At 35.1% G+C, this 18,250-nt stretch overlaps 1 protein-coding gene across 3 annotated transcripts in view; it reads left to right on the forward strand.

Annotated features, from left to right (window-relative positions):
* The window catches only part of LOC110379936 (eyes absent homolog 2), a 49,702-nt gene that overhangs the window by 5,562 nt on the left and 25,890 nt on the right, over nt 1–18,250 (forward strand). For 2 of the 3 annotated variants that reach the window (XM_064041402.1, XM_064041403.1), the window contains exon 2: nt 17,368–17,611. The exons of the other annotated variant lie outside the window; for it this stretch is intronic. In XM_064041402.1, the coding sequence (XP_063897472.1) occupies nt 17,534–17,611 (78 nt within the window). In that variant the 5' untranslated portion in view covers nt 17,368–17,533. The remainder of the gene's footprint in view (nt 1–17,367; nt 17,612–18,250) is intronic. 3 annotated transcript variants of the gene reach the window in all.

The following is an 18,250-nucleotide window of genomic DNA, read 5'->3' on the forward strand; positions in this document are numbered from 1 at the left end:
TTGATGCAACCAAGGAGTGTTTCGCTATCTTTTTGTGCAAACGTGTGGCATAATAGCCGTAAATTCAGTGATTTTAATACAATTAATATTAAAATATTAAAACAAAGGGTTGCTAAGTGGTCCGGCGATGCGTGCCGGTGGCTGTGGTTCTGCGAATCTTATAGCTTTGCTTCGCAAAGTCGGGATTATTTAGCTTAGTCAACCGTGGTGTAGGGATGGCCAGTTACTTTGTCGATATTTTGAAAACACATTTCCGAAATTGATATATGTACCTATATATTATATACAAATACTGTGGATGGAAGATTAGTTTCATTTGTGTGTAGTAAATTTATTTATTTAACTTTATGCAATCCTAAAACTACAAAGGCGGACTTAATGCCATAGGCATTCTCACTAGTCAACCTCAAATGTTAATGTCATCGTTAAATCGAAATTGGAAAGGATAATACGTCTATATTTCTTGCTTTAGTTCTAATAAGATTAGAAATTGCAAAATTGACAGTTACTGAATCTCCTTCGGTGTTAATTGTAGAATGTCTCATACATACCGATAATGTTTTTAAAATTCTCAAGGAAAGATGCTGTCTAGCCTATTGTTTAAATATATTAGCCATTAAATTGTCAACTGCAAGGCAAATAATAATAAAATTTATCAATTCATTTCGTCGGGCCTTTATAGTGAATTTTTTATACCAGTCTGGCCTCAAAAATATTGCTATGACATTATGTATTTTTAATATTATGTATCTAAATATTTATATAGAGAACTCAGACATACTTTATAGGCAGACAAATAAATCAACTTTTAATGACAGACATCTTATCAAATAAAATAATAATGTATACGATATTAGTAAGGGTAACAGTTAAAAATACGTATTAATTTCTTTACATTTTAACGACTACCGGACGCCATCAAAACTGTTAACTAAAAGATTTAATAACCATTTCACATTTGCTGTCATTTGCCAAGCAAATAATTTTATTGCTGCACTAAAATGTTATTTTTGAGACACACAAATTTTTTTTCGTTTCCCAAATTATCGACAACTTTCATGTTATCGATAAGTGTGTGCACTGTGCTCGTCCCATCACTAATGTCTCGTGCCGTAAAAAGAGGACAGTGCACACTTCATTAATAAAAGGTTAAATAATGTGGAGGACGTCGTTTTGGCGTGCACATCGCCTCGGCTTGGCGATGGTGTCTGGTTACATGATGGGGAGGTTCGCCACTCTTGCTTAAGAGGACAGCTGAGGAGGTAATGCACGACAATTGCTGGAACACTTGCAGACCTGAGAAGCTACGAAGGGCTTTTCAAAGATAGGGCAAAAAATATTTTTACACCTTTCTTTGTAAGGTGTGGGATTTCAATGTAAAGTTCCAAGTATCAAGATTAGAATTCATCTGTGAGTTCCGATATTCAGTCGGGAGTACTAGTAGGTACTGGTAGGTAACTACTACTTAACTAATAGTTGAGTCTTTGTTCGAACAGTTCTCTACTACACAGGCAATGGGTTTTGAATAACTTTGTCAACGATAAGACTCCTTTGCATATGGAAGCAGTAGCAAAAACTTTTTGCATAGAAATACGGCGTCTTTGTAATCTTCCCAAAACTTCAGCTAATAGAATCATCATGACCCTAACACAATAAGAAATAATCAACAAGCCACTATCCAAACATTAGAAATTAAACCGAAAAGCGATTTAGCAAACGCTCGGCCGCGTTCGTTCCAACGCTTTTTTTTTCAATTCGGAATTCGTGCTCACAACACCCGCATTGTATGCCCGTGCGGCCCTGGCACTTCCAAGAATGATTTCGTTGGGAGAAAGAGACACAAATACAAAAACAACACCACCGAGAAAGAGACAGGATATATTAATTTTATTTTTCTTTTGGTTAATCTCCGGGCCACATGTGGCGATTGTTCTTGGACCTTATGGTCATTCTTTCTGATGGCCCGTCTCTTTTATTTTGTCGTACGTTAAAGGATATGGTTACTGAACTTTCTGGGGTGTTATTTTAATTAATATGTTGTACCTCACTTGTTTATGTTAAGGTTAGATGTGATTTGTCTCCCAATATTCTGATGGTGAAGATATGGGATGGTTTATGGGCGACTTTTATGGTTTTTATCCAACGCCAAGTATGGCAGGTGAAGCAATTAGCCAGAACCGAGATGTCACATTCATTGGAAATATTAATACGGAGTTAGCGCCTTTAGACGTGTTTGGGATTGCGTGGCTAGTTTTGAAGTCATAAGCTCTATTAATTTTATCTCATCTAGATGGCTTGCAACAAGTTCTATTTTCATATCTGTCAACAATAACCCGATCTATGTTCTTGATGATCAACGTTAGAAACTACACTGAACTCTGCATAGCTAAGTATGTTTACTTGAATCACTACTGGTGCATAATTAACTTGTTAATTCTTAATTGGAATGAATGGCATGCACGCCAAAAAGGAAATACGATGTTATTCAGCCATTATTTTTACTGCTAGTACGCCCATTTCAGTCCACAATTTCATACAAGGAGTCTGTGTTTCTTTGTGAAGAAATTCTTTATACATTTTCTTTTTTTCATTTATCCCAACGAATTAGGTAATTGTAGGTCAAATTAACCAACTCTGCAACAATTTGTGGCATCTTATTGACCTTCAAGATTTTCACCAGTTTTGAATATGGTGCTGATCATCATCTGCCTAGCCTTTTCCTACTACGTTATGTTAGGGTCGGCTTCTGAGCTAACTGGATGCAGCTGGGTCCCAGTGTTTTACAGGAGCTACTGCCTATCTGACCTCCTCAGCCCAGTTACCCGGGCAACCCAATACGCCAAAATTGAACTGGTGGTCAGATTTACTGGCTTCTGAGATAAAATTCATTAGGAATGAATTTATTACTTACATCAAAGCTGGTTCAAGCCAAACCAAATATTTTAACTACTAACATGGACATACTGTTCACTAACTGACCGTTACCGCATAACTGTTTAACTATGAATTATTACTCGTTTAAAATGGACGGATGTTGTTACTCTTCGGCATTTTACTTGACAACATCAGGCTTATTTTGTGATTAATCATTATTACAACGTTTTTTATTAATTACTACGTTCCGGTCAGGGGATTTGGATTTTGAGATGTAGGGGTCCTAAAATTGTGCCTTGTGACAGTCCTTTACTGTTCTAATAAATTAATCTGAGATTTCTGTGACATTATACTCATGTTTAATAATTCTTGTTGCTTCCCCTTCATTTCATCCTTCTTATCAATCACGCGTTTTAAACAGGTTACTATTAGATGTTCTTAACAGTACAAAACAAGCAATATTTATGATCCTTTCAAATCGCTACACAAAAACCATGTTTCTTTTTTTCTACCACCCACCCATTTGTCCACGGAGGACAGAAGACTAGCGGAGATGCCCTAAAGCAGGTAGGTCACGCGCCTTCAGGTAGGTCAAATACGTCACGACTACGTCACGGCAGGCGTGGATGGACAACGCCCACATACCGTCCTTCACTTCAAATTGACATCTTGTCATCTAGTCGTAATTTACCACAATTTGAATATATTTTATTTTTTATTTGATAAAAACGATGAAGTGTGCTGTTATAAATTGTAGAAATTGCTCAGGATCCAAACTCAAACGTACTGACAGGATAACATTTCACGTGTAAGTAATATTTTAACTCTAAAACATATTTTTTGCTAGAGACATCTGTCGTCGAATAGCTGAATTTTTAGAAGTTTTTAGTGAATTTGTATTATTTTCGTATCAATGCATACTATTAGTACCAATTTTGGCTAAAATAGCAGCTTCATTTTTACTTGCATGCTAAAAGCTTTTTTATACCTTATTTACCAACCAAAACAAATAAAAAAACATGAAATTTAAAAATTTCTAAAATACGCCATCTTTCGGTAAGTAGTTGACTTAATATTTGAAGTAAAATTGCGTTCGTCAGGCCAGATAGACCACGTTGCAATAATAATAAGTATTAATTTATGAAAATATTATTTCATAAATTAATTATTATTTCCTTTTTTAGATTTCCCGTTAACCATGATATAAGAAACACATGGATACGCATCATAAATAAACCAAACTGGATACCTACGAAATATTCCAAAATTTGTTCCATACATTTTGAAGAAACTGATTTCTATGAAACAAACTGATTTTTTGAAGGCGAACGTGGGGCTAAAGCCAACACGCTGAAGCCCTTTAGAGACAACTTTAATGACATGGCAACACAAAACCGACGATTATCCCTGTATACACTATAGAAATGTACCCAAGGACAATCCCCGGTTCTGTGTTAAACTATTGCTAATTATGGAATAAAACTACTAGGGCTATTGGGATGGGATGCTAATGGACTGGGAATGGGGATAATTATGGTACTATGGCACCTGCCGATAACAATAGTTGAACACGTAAAAATGGCAGGTGGAGACTTATTATTTTACGAAAAATAATAATCACGTAACCTAAATCCAATATGGCGGCCGTCCCAAAGTGGCGGATTGGAATTCGGTATGAAAAATAAAAATAATAGTTTTTAAACTATCTATTATTTTTTACCTTTACAATGGTTCAGCCACCTTGATGGTTATGCGTTCAAAACTACAGATGTAGTTTTATCAGTGTTACCAGTCGTAGAAAATTCAATCACCCATACTTAAAAGAGGTTTTATTTGAAAGCTACAATTATTTTAAAAATTATCACAACTTTTATTTTTTTATCTAAAACAACATGTTTTTGTTGAAGATTACTCGATAAGTGAATATGAATATCTTTGTTATGATGGATGAACAAGGATGTTCCTGTCTATAGCTTTAAAGAATATTTTTCTGTTAATACCTACTGTGTTATTGAAAATGAAACTTTTTACGAAAATTTTTACACATTTATTTATCTTGATCCTCAGCAATATTTAATCTATATCTCTCTTCCCATACACACTTTTTGACTGTACTTTTACTCAGGATAACATTCGACGCACATAAAATATCTCAACTAGTGCATGCGTCAATATGATATAGTTGTGATTATTTTTCCGACCCAAATATCGACCAATAGAATTGCACCATTCGACGTCACGTGGTACAACCTACATGGTATTATACTGATAATTTTTTTTGAATATTTTCTCTGGTCGTTGCTACGTCAAACTGACAGGTTGTGGCCGACATTTGGGACGGAAAAATAATCCCCCGAATACCACACGAGCTTCAAAATTATCTGGCATTTCCCTCAAGGTTCCCTGCAAACAAATAAAGTCGTCAAGTTTTTCAGGAAAATTCACTCGCGCTTCGCGCTCGTGATTTTTTAACCTGAAAAAGTTGACTCCTTCATTTGTTTGCAACGAACCTATCGGGAAATACCCGATAATTTTGAAGCTCTTGTGGTATTATAAGTGAAAATTCTAATTTGAATAACGCTGTCCCTAAAATGTTTAATAAAATTTCCATTGTTCTTGGTGAATTTCATAATATGGCAACATCGAAAAGAACAACAGTCATCATCAGTAAGGTTCTAGAACAAATGTTCGTGCTTGTGACGCCATAGTGGCTAGTAGACGAACTAACACAATGACATAAGTTGATACTTAAGTAACACCATGGGGGTATTTTAGACCCGTGGTGAATAAAAATGATTTTTAATCGAGTCTCCGTTTAATGGTTCCTAGTAGAATCATACCTATTTCATTTCTGAGCGGGTAAATAAATTGTTGTGGGGCAAGTTCTCTGCACCCGATAATACTTGTATAAGTATTATTTTTCTAACTTTTTTTATCTCTCTCTTTTTCTTTGGTCATTTCAAATGAATGCTTCTTCAAACTTTCTAATTCAATTACTATTTTTAAAGAATTATTAAGTTTGAGTATTTACTTCACTTTTTAGTGGTCGGTGTTAGTTTAGGGTTAGACCTTAATTGTCCTATTCCACGCTAGATGGATTTACAAAAAATGGGTGGCTTCCCATAAAAGGCGTATGCGGGTGGAGCACGGGTGGAGCCAGTAACGTTCCTCGTCCCCCGCTCACCCGAATTTTGGCGCGTTGCTTTGTTAGGAGATTTTACGTTAGGGCACCTCCGCTAGTCTTCTGTCCTCCGTGCATTTGTCCCATACGTTCAACTATACAAATTATAAATTCATACAATGTACTAGGCTCCCAAAAATGTGTAAGAGGTCGAGTCTTCAACAGTGATAACGATCTGGGTCCCTTTCAACATGGCTAGTTATCGTCGCATCTGATTCATAGCGTAGAAACTTTTTTGTAGACATGCCTTTTATATCTTGATCTATTTCATAAGCAAGTTCGGATTAGAATAGGATTAGTGTAAAATTAGCTTCATGTATTCAAACTATTTTAGTAGTATCGGTTTATTTGATGACAGTTTTATCGTTAGTTTTAACACAGCCTTTGTAGTGACTTCAAATGCTCAATCGTTTGAGTACACAACAAAGATTTAAATTGACTTGATTTAACGCAATCACAAATCACACAATAGAGTTTCACGTGGGAGGTTGAAAATCATGCAATGGCTATGATTCAGAATAATTCAAGAATAAAGTGATTGTTCTAATCTTGTGCTAATATTATTCAGGAACAATATTACTTCATATTGCGTGGGGTATTCAAACCCCTGCAGATAGGCACATGCATTTCTTTACTTCTTTCGGATCTGTAAACTATCAAGAGTCCAAATTCCTCTTAAAATTAAAACAATAGTCACGTAGACCTATATATCATTGTAGGTATGTAACACTACCCAAAACATGTACAAGGGGATCACGTATCATAGAGAGCCGCCCATAACTTTGTGAGTCAAACCCCACAAATCGTACTAGGTATTTACTTCGTTGCAAAATAGTGACATCATCACGATCGGCGTTTCGCGACCACCAGGCGAGCATAAGTTGTAAGCGTTAGGTGTCTTGCTTGATATGGGCTCGGTAATGTAAACATTTCGTGCAACGCCTAGCAGGTTGTGATTGCCTAGTACTTTGTGCCAGACGTGGTGCAACGAGTAAGCAAAAACTTATGTACGAAAAAAATAATCTTCAAACTGATCACAGCATTTTGATAAATGTCACTTCCCATGTTTTAAGCATAGCCCATATGCTGTAAAAATCTTCGATCCATTTTTGAGGCCCTTGCAAAAGCGTGCTTATCGACCAGGGACAAATCCAGTCTTCTTCTTCTTCCTCCTGCCCTGTTCCCAATTTTACTTGGGGTCGGCGCAATATGTCATTCTTTTCCATTTTCCCCTGTCACTCGTCATACAGACACTCACTCCCTTCCTATTCATGTCATCTTTCAGGCAATCCATCCATCTTTTCTTAGGTTTTCCTCTTCCTTTCCATCCATCTACATTCATACTTCGCACACACTTTGTTGCATGGACAAATCCAGTCTTCTTATATTATAAACCTTAAAAATAAAAAAGGATCAAAGTATAAAAGCACCTAAATTAATCAAGGATAAAAATCGTGCCTAGATTTTTGATGTCACTCGACAATGATTAATCCTGCGCATAGAGAGAAAATATCTGGCGTGCAAAAGCCCTAGAGTGAGTAAATACATAAGCGCAGAAACCAGTTGTCGACATAAACAAATAGATTCTAGCCTTATTCCTACATACAGCAATAACTTTAACCATTTCGCATAATCCAACTGTTCCCACTAAAATTATAGTGAAGCAACTTAGTTAAGTTGCAAATCTGTATTTCAATTGAAAGCAGACTTTAGATTGAGGTGCAGATAACGACATTGTAGGCTAGAAATATGTATGAAAACGCTATTATATTGAGCTGAATTTTAAAATAAAACATAGGTAGGTATGTTTATTTTATGTTGTCGTGAATTTGTATTCAAATCTCGGGCTTTAAAGCGAAAATAGATGTTTGTTACAATTCAACTGGCACCCTGAGCGAATTACGCCATGCGCGGACTAAGAATGATCGGGATGATCCTATACAAAAATTCTTGCGTAATTTGTCTTGCTATCTCCGTGGGAAATGTTATGGCAATCGATTCAGTTATTATCATTGTTTTAATGAAGACCAAAATCTTCTAAAATTATGGAGAACTAGGTAGTTTCGTCGCCATCGTCTCCCACTGCATTTTTTGGGTTATGGAATTCCACATCACTTTGTTATCCATTCATCTTAAAAGATACTGCTTGAATTGTAGATTGAAGTTAAATAGTTATAAAATTGTTAGAACATTCTTAGTCATCATCATCATCGTCTACATACAGACCTACTCATGAAATAACAAGTTTTGTTCATATCTTTTACTAGGTATGAACAAAACGTGTTTCTTGATGGTCTGTATGTACTGAACAATTTGACTTAAAAATCGTTGCGCCTCTTCCTCTATTTTTATTATCAACTTCAGTAGGTACCTTAAAAATCCCTATTACATAATGTAACTACGGCAAATCTTGTTCTTTCTCCTGCCCTGTTCCCAATTTTACTTGGGGTCGGCAAATCATGGGCGAAATATAGTAAGTATAGGTAGGTAGTTTTGTTCCCCATTGACAAACTCCGTAGCCTAATCCTTCGGGAGAAGCGAGCGATATATTATTTAAATACATTGATTGTGACACTAGACGCCTACATACCACAGTAATATTAATCCTCTACCAACCTATGGCGCCCTAGTCCATTTCGGGAGACAACAGTCTAGGACAAGCAAACTCGAATGGCTTTCCTACACGATTACTGAGCAAATCGATACAGAATATCAATATCGATAAATCAATCGAGCCTTATAAGATTTAGTTCTATTGTTACGGTTTTGAATGTCAGAAATAATAATGGAAATCGAACATTGCTGGCGCCGCCATGATTGTTTTGTGTTGGCTTGCAAATTCTGATCTCTGAGTTCATGTTTATTTAATTTTAGATTGATGGCCGTAGGCAGGTCCTTGGTTTAGTTGAGAGGGTCAGAAATTATTTTTAAAATAAATAGTAAAAATTGGCATCGCTTGTAAATCTTAAGTTGCACGAGTAGTGAAACCTTTTCAATGTTCTAAATTGTACCAAATGTCATTCAAGATTCAGTTCTTTCAGTTCCCAAAAAAAAACAGAAATATCTGTATTCTAGGCTTGCAGTTTATTAAGAACGTATTTGATCGATCCGTTACGTAATCTCTCTACAAATAGAGACGCGGACGAATTTAGTTTCAGTAAGGAATTAATATATTTCTAGTAAGACAGTCCCATTAATAGCAAGCACGATTATTCCGCGCATATTTGCCTTCTTTTCGAGTAACAACATGCAAGTCTCATCATCATCATCCTATCAGAATATTGTCGTCCACTGGTGAACGTAGGCCTCAGCAACGATAATCCCTTTCTTGGTCAAAGCGCACCCATTTATCATTGCTGGCCTTCTGCAGCCTATATTGCGATTTTAGCCTGAATTTTCCCACTGCTAGGCAAAGGCCTCCCCATTTTGTCTCCACGCCTCTCGATCTTTCGAGTGTTGCCACCAATCAGGGTTGTAAGCGTCAAGGTCGTCCCGCCATCTCTCCCGGGGCCTACCCCATATTAAAAGATGGCAAATCTAAAAATAATCTAGTAAGTAAACCAGTTTTATTTAGCAGCTTGCAATTATTTTACATACAAACAAAAAAATGAGCAAAAAAACATCCGGATATCATCCCAAACAACAAATATGCACAGGATAAAAAGGTACACCCTCCATTCTGTACCATCCAAAAGTCCCTTCTACCCAATTCTATTGTTCCATTACCAGATATTCCATTCTGGTACGGAAGGGGCGTGTCCGGGGGGCGGGGCGATCGACCGAGACAGAAAGATGAACCAGCTGTCAAATTGTTAGGGAATATTAACGGATCCACCGAGATAGAATGGGAAGGAGATATCGTTGGCATTTCGTTGGGAAAAGAATTTTCGTGTACGTTGCCAATGTATGCTGTATTTTTATTACGTTTTTTTAGGTATTTTTAATGTAATGATTTTGGTATAGGTATGTAGAGTTGTTCAATGATGAGTATTTTTATCATTGAAGATTGTGAAGCTTTGAAGGCTTTTTTAAAGTCACCAATACACTTGAATAAGATTCGGCCCAAAATACAATTTTAACTAAAGTATAATTCGGTAGTAATTGAATTTTAAAAGATACGATAGGTAACATATGTAAGACATATTATTACCTTACATAATATAAAAAAAAAAACAATTAAAACATGTCTAAATTCCTCAACAGGAATCACATGAGCATAATTTAATTTAATTTATCTAAATGATTATTTTACACGTAGTTATTGAATTACTACTAGGGCGACATAAACACGCAGAGCTTTAATATCCTGAGCAATAATAAAGAGGTTGTTACAACATTTTCGAGATACACATCGCATCATAAAAAAAGAAAATACCTACCATAACCTATTCCCGTACTTTGCCGAGCCTATAAAAAAGCAATAAAAATATAATTTTAACTCTACTTTTATTATGTCTATACAGAATAATTTATTTTAAGATATTATTTTGTCCATTTATTGGAGTGTAAATAATAAATGAGTCGAAATAATGCCTATGATGACATGTTATGAAATAAAATATTTTTTTTTTTTCTGACAGAAAAGGCTTATTTGGGTAAATAGTAGACATTTTTAATATCAGTTGTCATCAATGGGGAGTAAGTATTATATTGCTTTTATTAATGTTATCTTTTTAATAATCGGGTTATTTTGTATTATTAATACTTTCAGTACAATTTAGTACTAAGAAGAGTAGTCTTTTTAAAAAATATCTGGGTATTATTTTTACATGTAATAACCACGTTAGGAGTAGCTTTGCAAAAACAGGTACCTACTAATGTTTATTTTAATTCAGTATGACTTTTATGAGCTAGGTGTAAAAACTTGTATGTGGTTAGAATATGACCGCTTTTGACAGTCTTGAAATGCATATAAGTACCTAGTACTGGTACCTTCATTTGTAACTTTGATATACCATTTTCATCATTATGTCTAACTACTTAGCTTCCGCTCGACTATCTTATGTATGTTCTTTCTCAAGGTCAACTGTATCTCTGTACCAAATTTTATTAAAATCAGTTCAGTGGTTTAGACGTGAAAGCGTAACAGACAGACAGAGTTACTTTCGCATTTATAATATTAGTAGAGAGTAGGGATACACGGAAAAGTTGCAAGCAAACTACTATTAAAAAAAATTGTAAAGGGGGTATGAAAATCTTGTACGAATACGTACTTACATAAGTTTCACACAACAACAAAAAAATGTGTTTTACAAGTAAACACAAAGTACGTCATTACGACAAAATTCATTCAACAATTCAAATGTATTTTTAAAAGCGCTGACACAGCGAATAAAAAACCTCTTCGTTGTCATGTGACCTTGGTACTTGACTTTGACATCCAAGTATCGGTAGCCAATCACTGATCAATTCAATCGGAAAATTGACCACAAATGACGATTATCTGTCAATCTTCCCATGCATGTCTATTTTGACCAAAATCTGACCGCAATATGAATGTTTCATTAAGGTTCCGTATCCACGGGACCCTATTGTTTTCGCTCCTCTGTCCGTCCGTCCGTTCGTCTGTCACCAGGCTGTATTTCATGAACCGTGATAGGTAGAGAGATAAAATTTTCACAGATGATGTATTTCTGTTGCCGCTATAACAACAAATACTAAAACTAGAATAAAGTAAATATTTTGGGGGCTCCCAATCATACAACAAACGTATTTTTTTTGCTCATTTTAAATACTTAATGGTACGGAACCCATCGTGCGCGAGTCCGACTCGCACTTGGCCGGTTTTTATTCACACGCTATATAAGGCAGCCATATTGGATGCAAAAAGGCTAGATTATTCGCACGCTGATTTTAATAATCATAAAGTTAGATAGATACATTCGATTAATTAGAATCAGGATCTGGTTGAAAAAATATCCGTGGGATTGACCTCGGTTTATTTAGTTATTTAGGCTGTAAAATGTAAATAGAGTTTAAACTTGAGAAAAATAATGTCTAAGGATAGAATATTAAACTGTGAGAATATTTAAAAATATTTACATAATGTGGAAGTTACTTAAAATGCAGACTTTTAAATGAATCAGTTGAACTATTGAGTTTTAAAACCGCATATATTTTTCCGCAACAAGGAAGTTACGGTGCTTCTTACAATTGATAACTGAAATGCGTCACTTCTTAGACTATATCCAAAATAGGAAAAAAATATATTCTTACGGTCTAGCTTACTCCCGAAATTTCGCCAATGTCCCGTAAGAAATACATACCTACCTACGAAAGATACTTAACGAGCTATCTGAAACTGTCCTTTTTTTAGTTACTTATCTTCATATTAAACTTTTAATTTTTCTATTATGATAGGTACTTGTAGGTTTTTTCTACTTATTTCCAAATAACTATTCACAGTTTATTAACAAAAAACAGTTTGTGACGCACACATTGTTATGGCCATCGTTTGTCTGAATGCACCGTTGCATATTTATTTTTATTTATTTATTTGACATACGTGCACCCACCTGACCCAGCAAGTGATTACGTAGGAAATCTCTGACGAAGACATGGTAGTAGGTACTGAGATTTGCTTTGCAGTAAGTAATCAGCATCTACAAAGAATGCTTAAGTATCTGACGTAACGTGTAGGTAACTTATTGTTTGGCTGTCATTGAACATCCTTAGCAGTCGTTACGGGTAGTCAGAAGCCAGGATGTCTGAAACCTGCCTAACCAAGGGGTATTGGGTTGCCCGGGTAACTGGGTTGAGGGGGTCGAATAGGGCAGTCGCTCCTTGTAAAGCACTGGTACTCAGCTACATCCGGTTAGACTGGAAGCCGACCCCAATATAGTTGGGAAAAAGGCTCGGAGGATGATTTTTAATCGTGCTAAGGTATACTTAACTACCTAAATGTTTGAGCTTTGTTGCTGAAACAATTTTGAGCTCATATCAATTACTTAAATATTAACCAAATAATCCTGAAAAATATTTAATTATTTACCTTTACGACCTTTCATTATAACAATATGCATTGCATTCCGTTCTTTCACTTATAATTTGTTACCAACTTCAAAATGACAATCTCAGATTGACCCGGCACCAATGACAAACATAATACATACAAATGATGGTTATCAGTACAAAAAACTTCTGTTTATTGAAATAAAAAATAACGAGGCGTATCATTATTGCATTCAATTGGTGATTTCAGCTCCAAAATTATAATATGGAAATGAAGTTTGTCAACTGGAACGTTTTTCGAAAGTATTGCCAATAATCATATTGTTTGGTAAATAATGATCATTGGTAACACTGATTAAATGAGAGTAGAATTGTCGTACTTAATCGTTGTCGTACCTTATTAATATATTTTTTAAGGAATAACCGAGCTGCAGAAGATTTGGTAACTTAACTAGGTTAAGCGCATTTTTGAACATAATACTTTAATTTTTTTAAATAGAAGTTTTCTTTTGAAAGATCAAGATTTGAAAATTCAATCAACAGGTTACATAATAACTTATATTTAAATATCCCAGTAAACAATAACATTAAAAATCTAGAATTTACCTACTTCTCAAATAACAAAGAACGTCAATTAATGTACTGAATCAGCAAATTTTCTTATCAATCAATTAATTTTGAACAACGTCATTACTATAAAAATACACTAAGTAATAAGTAGGAACTTAGACATGACTTTTCGTACACACACTCACTCTTAATACTACTTAGCCGTTTTCCCGCTCCTCATCATCATCATCCTCCTAGCCTTTGTCCCAACTATGTTGGGGTTGGCTTCGGAAACTCTGCCCCTAACGAGATAAAATATAGCCTATGTTTCTTGGGAATACTTCAGCTTTCAAGCAGTGACATAATTTTTCAAATTGGTTCAGTAGTTTTGAAGTCTTTATAGGGACAGATACATTTTTAAAAATCCCTTTTATTGTATTTGTATAGAAGTAATGATTGGCTATAATTTCGCGGAAGGAATTCATGGACATTATTCCAAATTACTAAAAATCCCTTTGCCTCAACGTAGTCGATTATAATCGATTAATTTATGCCTAATATTCGAGCTGTCGATGTTATCGAGTCGGACCGGTCGGGCCGATCTTTAGGGCTTGGTACTTGTCGTATAGAAACATGTAGTATGCTTGTTATATTTATGTTTACATGCTACGACCAACAATAATGTGTGTTTGTGTATAAAAATGTCGTTTTTAAAGATAGCAGAATGTTTTGTGGTTGTTCGAAAGACAGTGATGGGAATTCGTATGTTAAAATGTTAGCTAGCCAAATACTTCCTTATCTACTTTATTTAATTGAATAGTTCTTAATTCGATAAATATTTATTTTAGCCCTATTTCGTTAATTTGAAACTGGATTTAAAGTTTTATTATTAACAGCGACTTCTAGGCATTTAATTGTAGTAGGTATTTGAAATACCTTATCTTATATGCATTTTGGACCCTCGTTGATTTGGAATTTAGATATTCACTTATACTGGTTTCATAGGAATGTTTCCATCCAAAGTCAGCAAATAAACTAACAAACAATAATTCACCCTCTATTGTTTAAAATATTCAAATAATCAACCGATTCTCGATTAGAGCAAATCGATACTAATCTCACTAAATCTGCCTAAACGGGACTTCATTCCTTGGTTGCGATACAAGCAATTGATTTTAATTCGACCGTAAACAGCTTCACATAATCGATTCGAGTGCTCGATCTGACAGAGCACGGCCGTCAGTGTGTTCTTGCCAGTTTTATTCGATACATGAATATTCATAAAGTTTTTTATAGTTGTATCGATTTGAATATTCGAATCGAATAGACAGTGTTTTGTTGATCAGTTGACGTGGTTGTTTGATGTATTGTTATTCCTAATTTGAACTTGGTAACACGTTACATTCTTAATTTGAAGATAGCATTTTTGTTTGAAATTGGAACCGTATGCTTATTCATAGATTTGAAGTAGGTAAGATGATGGTAAGATGAAAGCTCGAAGTATATTGTCTCTGGAATCTTACCATAATCTTTGATTAGATAGATACTTACCTATCTATTTTTCATTATTTAAATCTTTCTTTTACGTATGTTGCCTAATTTGTAAACCATTTCAATATTTTTTACAACAGTGTTCAATTCACTCTTCTTTACTAGTCTAACAAAAAATCTATATTTTTTGGAAGTTTAATTATTGTTCATATAGTTTTTTTATCAGTTTCTTATAATTTATAGACCCCGCTACCGTTCCCTACCCCATACAGATTATAGCGCGAAGGAATTGTCTATGCTTCCAATTAAATTCTCCTTGGGTCATTGTCAATAATAAAAACTATTTTAATCGCCAATAAAAATATTCTCTTCCATATTTAAATCTTTATAATTGATGTATTCCACACGTATTTGCTGCTGTGAAACCGATTCTCATTTCAATTTCGACTGTAATTCTTTACAATAAGGATCATAGCTCATTTTTCCGAATGTCACAGTTTAAATTTGTCACAAAGTTAGTATAAGCTTGTCATCAATCCAATTTGAACTCTATGTAGTAGTGATAGAGGCTAGATAAGATGCAGAATATAACGTTGTAAGTAATGGAAAAGCAGTTTGACGTTTCCGTGGAAGCGTTAACCCCCCGTCGCGAAGAGGCAAAGGCCACTTGTGGGCAGGCCATGGAGTCCATTAAATTTAGGACATTACGACTATTTAGGCTGTTAGAACGTATTTAATAATCAATTAAATCAATAACATAAATATTGGAACAGAAATACACGGGGATCGGCTGTCAACGATGGTGGGTAATGATAAGTTTAGTATGACACATGATAGATAGAAAAAACACAGTTTTCTTTTGACATGGTTAGAACTGCTTGTAATATTTTGATAGCAATGGTTTCAACACCAATATACTTCCATGCAGTTATGGTTTTATCATAAGGCTCCATATTATTCATATTTTTTAGTATCAGGCAGACCTTTTGAATTTCAGTAGAAAATAAGCCACAAATTCCATTCTAAGGTATCTTAAAATTACATAAGAAAATAGGTACTCCCTCATTAAAACCTTAACCAATGCTGACCTCTTACATACATTGTAAGAGCTACCAAAACAAAAACAGAAGCAATTTGAATTCAAATGAGGAATTTCGAAGGACCTTCCTTCTATATTTTATGATGACGTTGGCCACCCTGGCGTTTCGTTTCACGCAGTGAGGTTACGCTACTGTTCAGCCCCCTGGTGATAGGAACACACTTGACTCATAATATTTTATTTTTACGCTAATGACCGCCCGCGACTTTGCTTGAGATTAAAATTTTATGTACTTAGGTAATGTTTTGATGTGGTTTTGATGAAAATTAGGATTTAACTGTTTCTGTTAAATCGGAATGAGGAAGGTATTTAGTTATAGGGAAATAATAGATATAAACCACATTTTTTTCAACTTAACAACTTTTCAAGACACTCGACTGCAAAAAAGTTTAATTTGGCAGCAAAATAAATTGAGATATGAGTTACTCGTATTAAAAAAGAGCAAACTATAATACGTTATCATCTAAAATAGGCTACAGACTGATGACCCAATTAGAGATCGATTGGGGCTGATCTGTTGACAGCAGTGATTGATTAGCGATTTCGGACTTTATTTTGATGTTATGATATTTTCCTTTGTTTCGCACCTAAATAGCGCACAAGATAAATGAAGAAGCGCATAATTTACATAAGGAGAGTCGCACTAGCTCTTAACAAATCATTTGTAGGTAGTCATTAAGTTCCATTTAACCCAATTTTCTTTTTCATACTTTAGCTGCAAAGGTTATGTTTAGACATTCTTAACGAATACTAAATACCTGTTGATATAAAAACTATTGGTAGGTATTCTAAAGTATCTATTCACATAACCAGAAGCCACAGATTATCAACATACAGATGAGGTTCTACAAAAAAGGCTCGTTCACAATTATGTCAAACTCAATTTGACAACTTGATGAACATGGCCGTTCAGCGTTTGACATTACCTCGTGGGTGGTCCGTCCGGCATGCGTGTAATTTTTTTTATTTTTGTTTTTCAATATATTTTTATTTCGACCACCGTAGGGCGATGACTAAGTGGCTTTCGATAACTAGCTACCGACGAAGCGTTATAATTGGTTATGACTTTTTGGCGTGTGGCCTTCACATGATGGGGACTACCTAACGTTTTTGTATTGTTTGGGAAACATCACACACAACTTAAATAACAAGATTTTGTACAATAATTATTTGAAATTCATGTAGAATGTTTCTGGAGATTTACTATGATTTTCTTCCCTAGGTTTTCAAAGCTATGGATTGTGAAATCAAAATCAAACAGCCTACCAAAGACAAAGTGTACCATTCAAAAACAGAACCGTAAGCGCAAAATGACAGCACAAAAACTTTTTACCGCCAAAAGAACTGTCAAAGTGACATTGTGTGTGACATTACCGCGAGGGTAAATAATGGTGACCCTGATGCCGTGTAGCTACCTCGGAGGGGGTGCCTCCCCACGCTGCAGCTTGGACCACGCAGAGCCAAAGGTCAGATGCATTCTGATAACCAAACGTACGACCTGTGAGGATTTCCATTTCCGCATAATAGTTGCCGCCATTTTGACCTGAGATCCTGATAACCAAAGAGTTTGGTTTCAAACCTTCCAACAGAAAAAAAAACAATAATTAAATTATTTTTGGAAATCCTCACTGTAAATAGATACTTCAGTAGAAAACATAGTTTTTTAAAGTTCGTACGATTTGAAAAATATTGTATACTTGTCACGAAATGCACTCTGTATAAGCGCACAACAATGCACTGCACAATATACTAGTTTGTTTTATTTAGTTTTAGCTTGCTAACTCAGTATGTTTGCACGGAATGGCCTCCTAATTTGACGCTTGCATGAAATTCTTTTGCCTTGAAAACTTCAAACTGAAACTTATTCTGCTGACAAAAGAAGACCAAATATTAGAAGCATAGATTCATCACCTACACATGACTGCATCTTGGTAATTTACCAGACGAAGTAAATAAATTAGAACTGACCACACATCAGCCGTAACAACTATCGCTCGTGGCATTTCAAATTCTTCAAAGATCGATCTCACAAGATATGTGAAAACAGATTTACCTTTTCCCAATCTATGTCACAACATGAAATTAAAACAATCCAAGTGACACGA

The sequence above is a fragment of the Helicoverpa armigera genome, chromosome 25, assembly GCF_030705265.1.
Source record: "Helicoverpa armigera isolate CAAS_96S chromosome 25, ASM3070526v1, whole genome shotgun sequence".
Taxonomy (NCBI): domain Eukaryota; kingdom Metazoa; phylum Arthropoda; class Insecta; order Lepidoptera; family Noctuidae; genus Helicoverpa; species Helicoverpa armigera.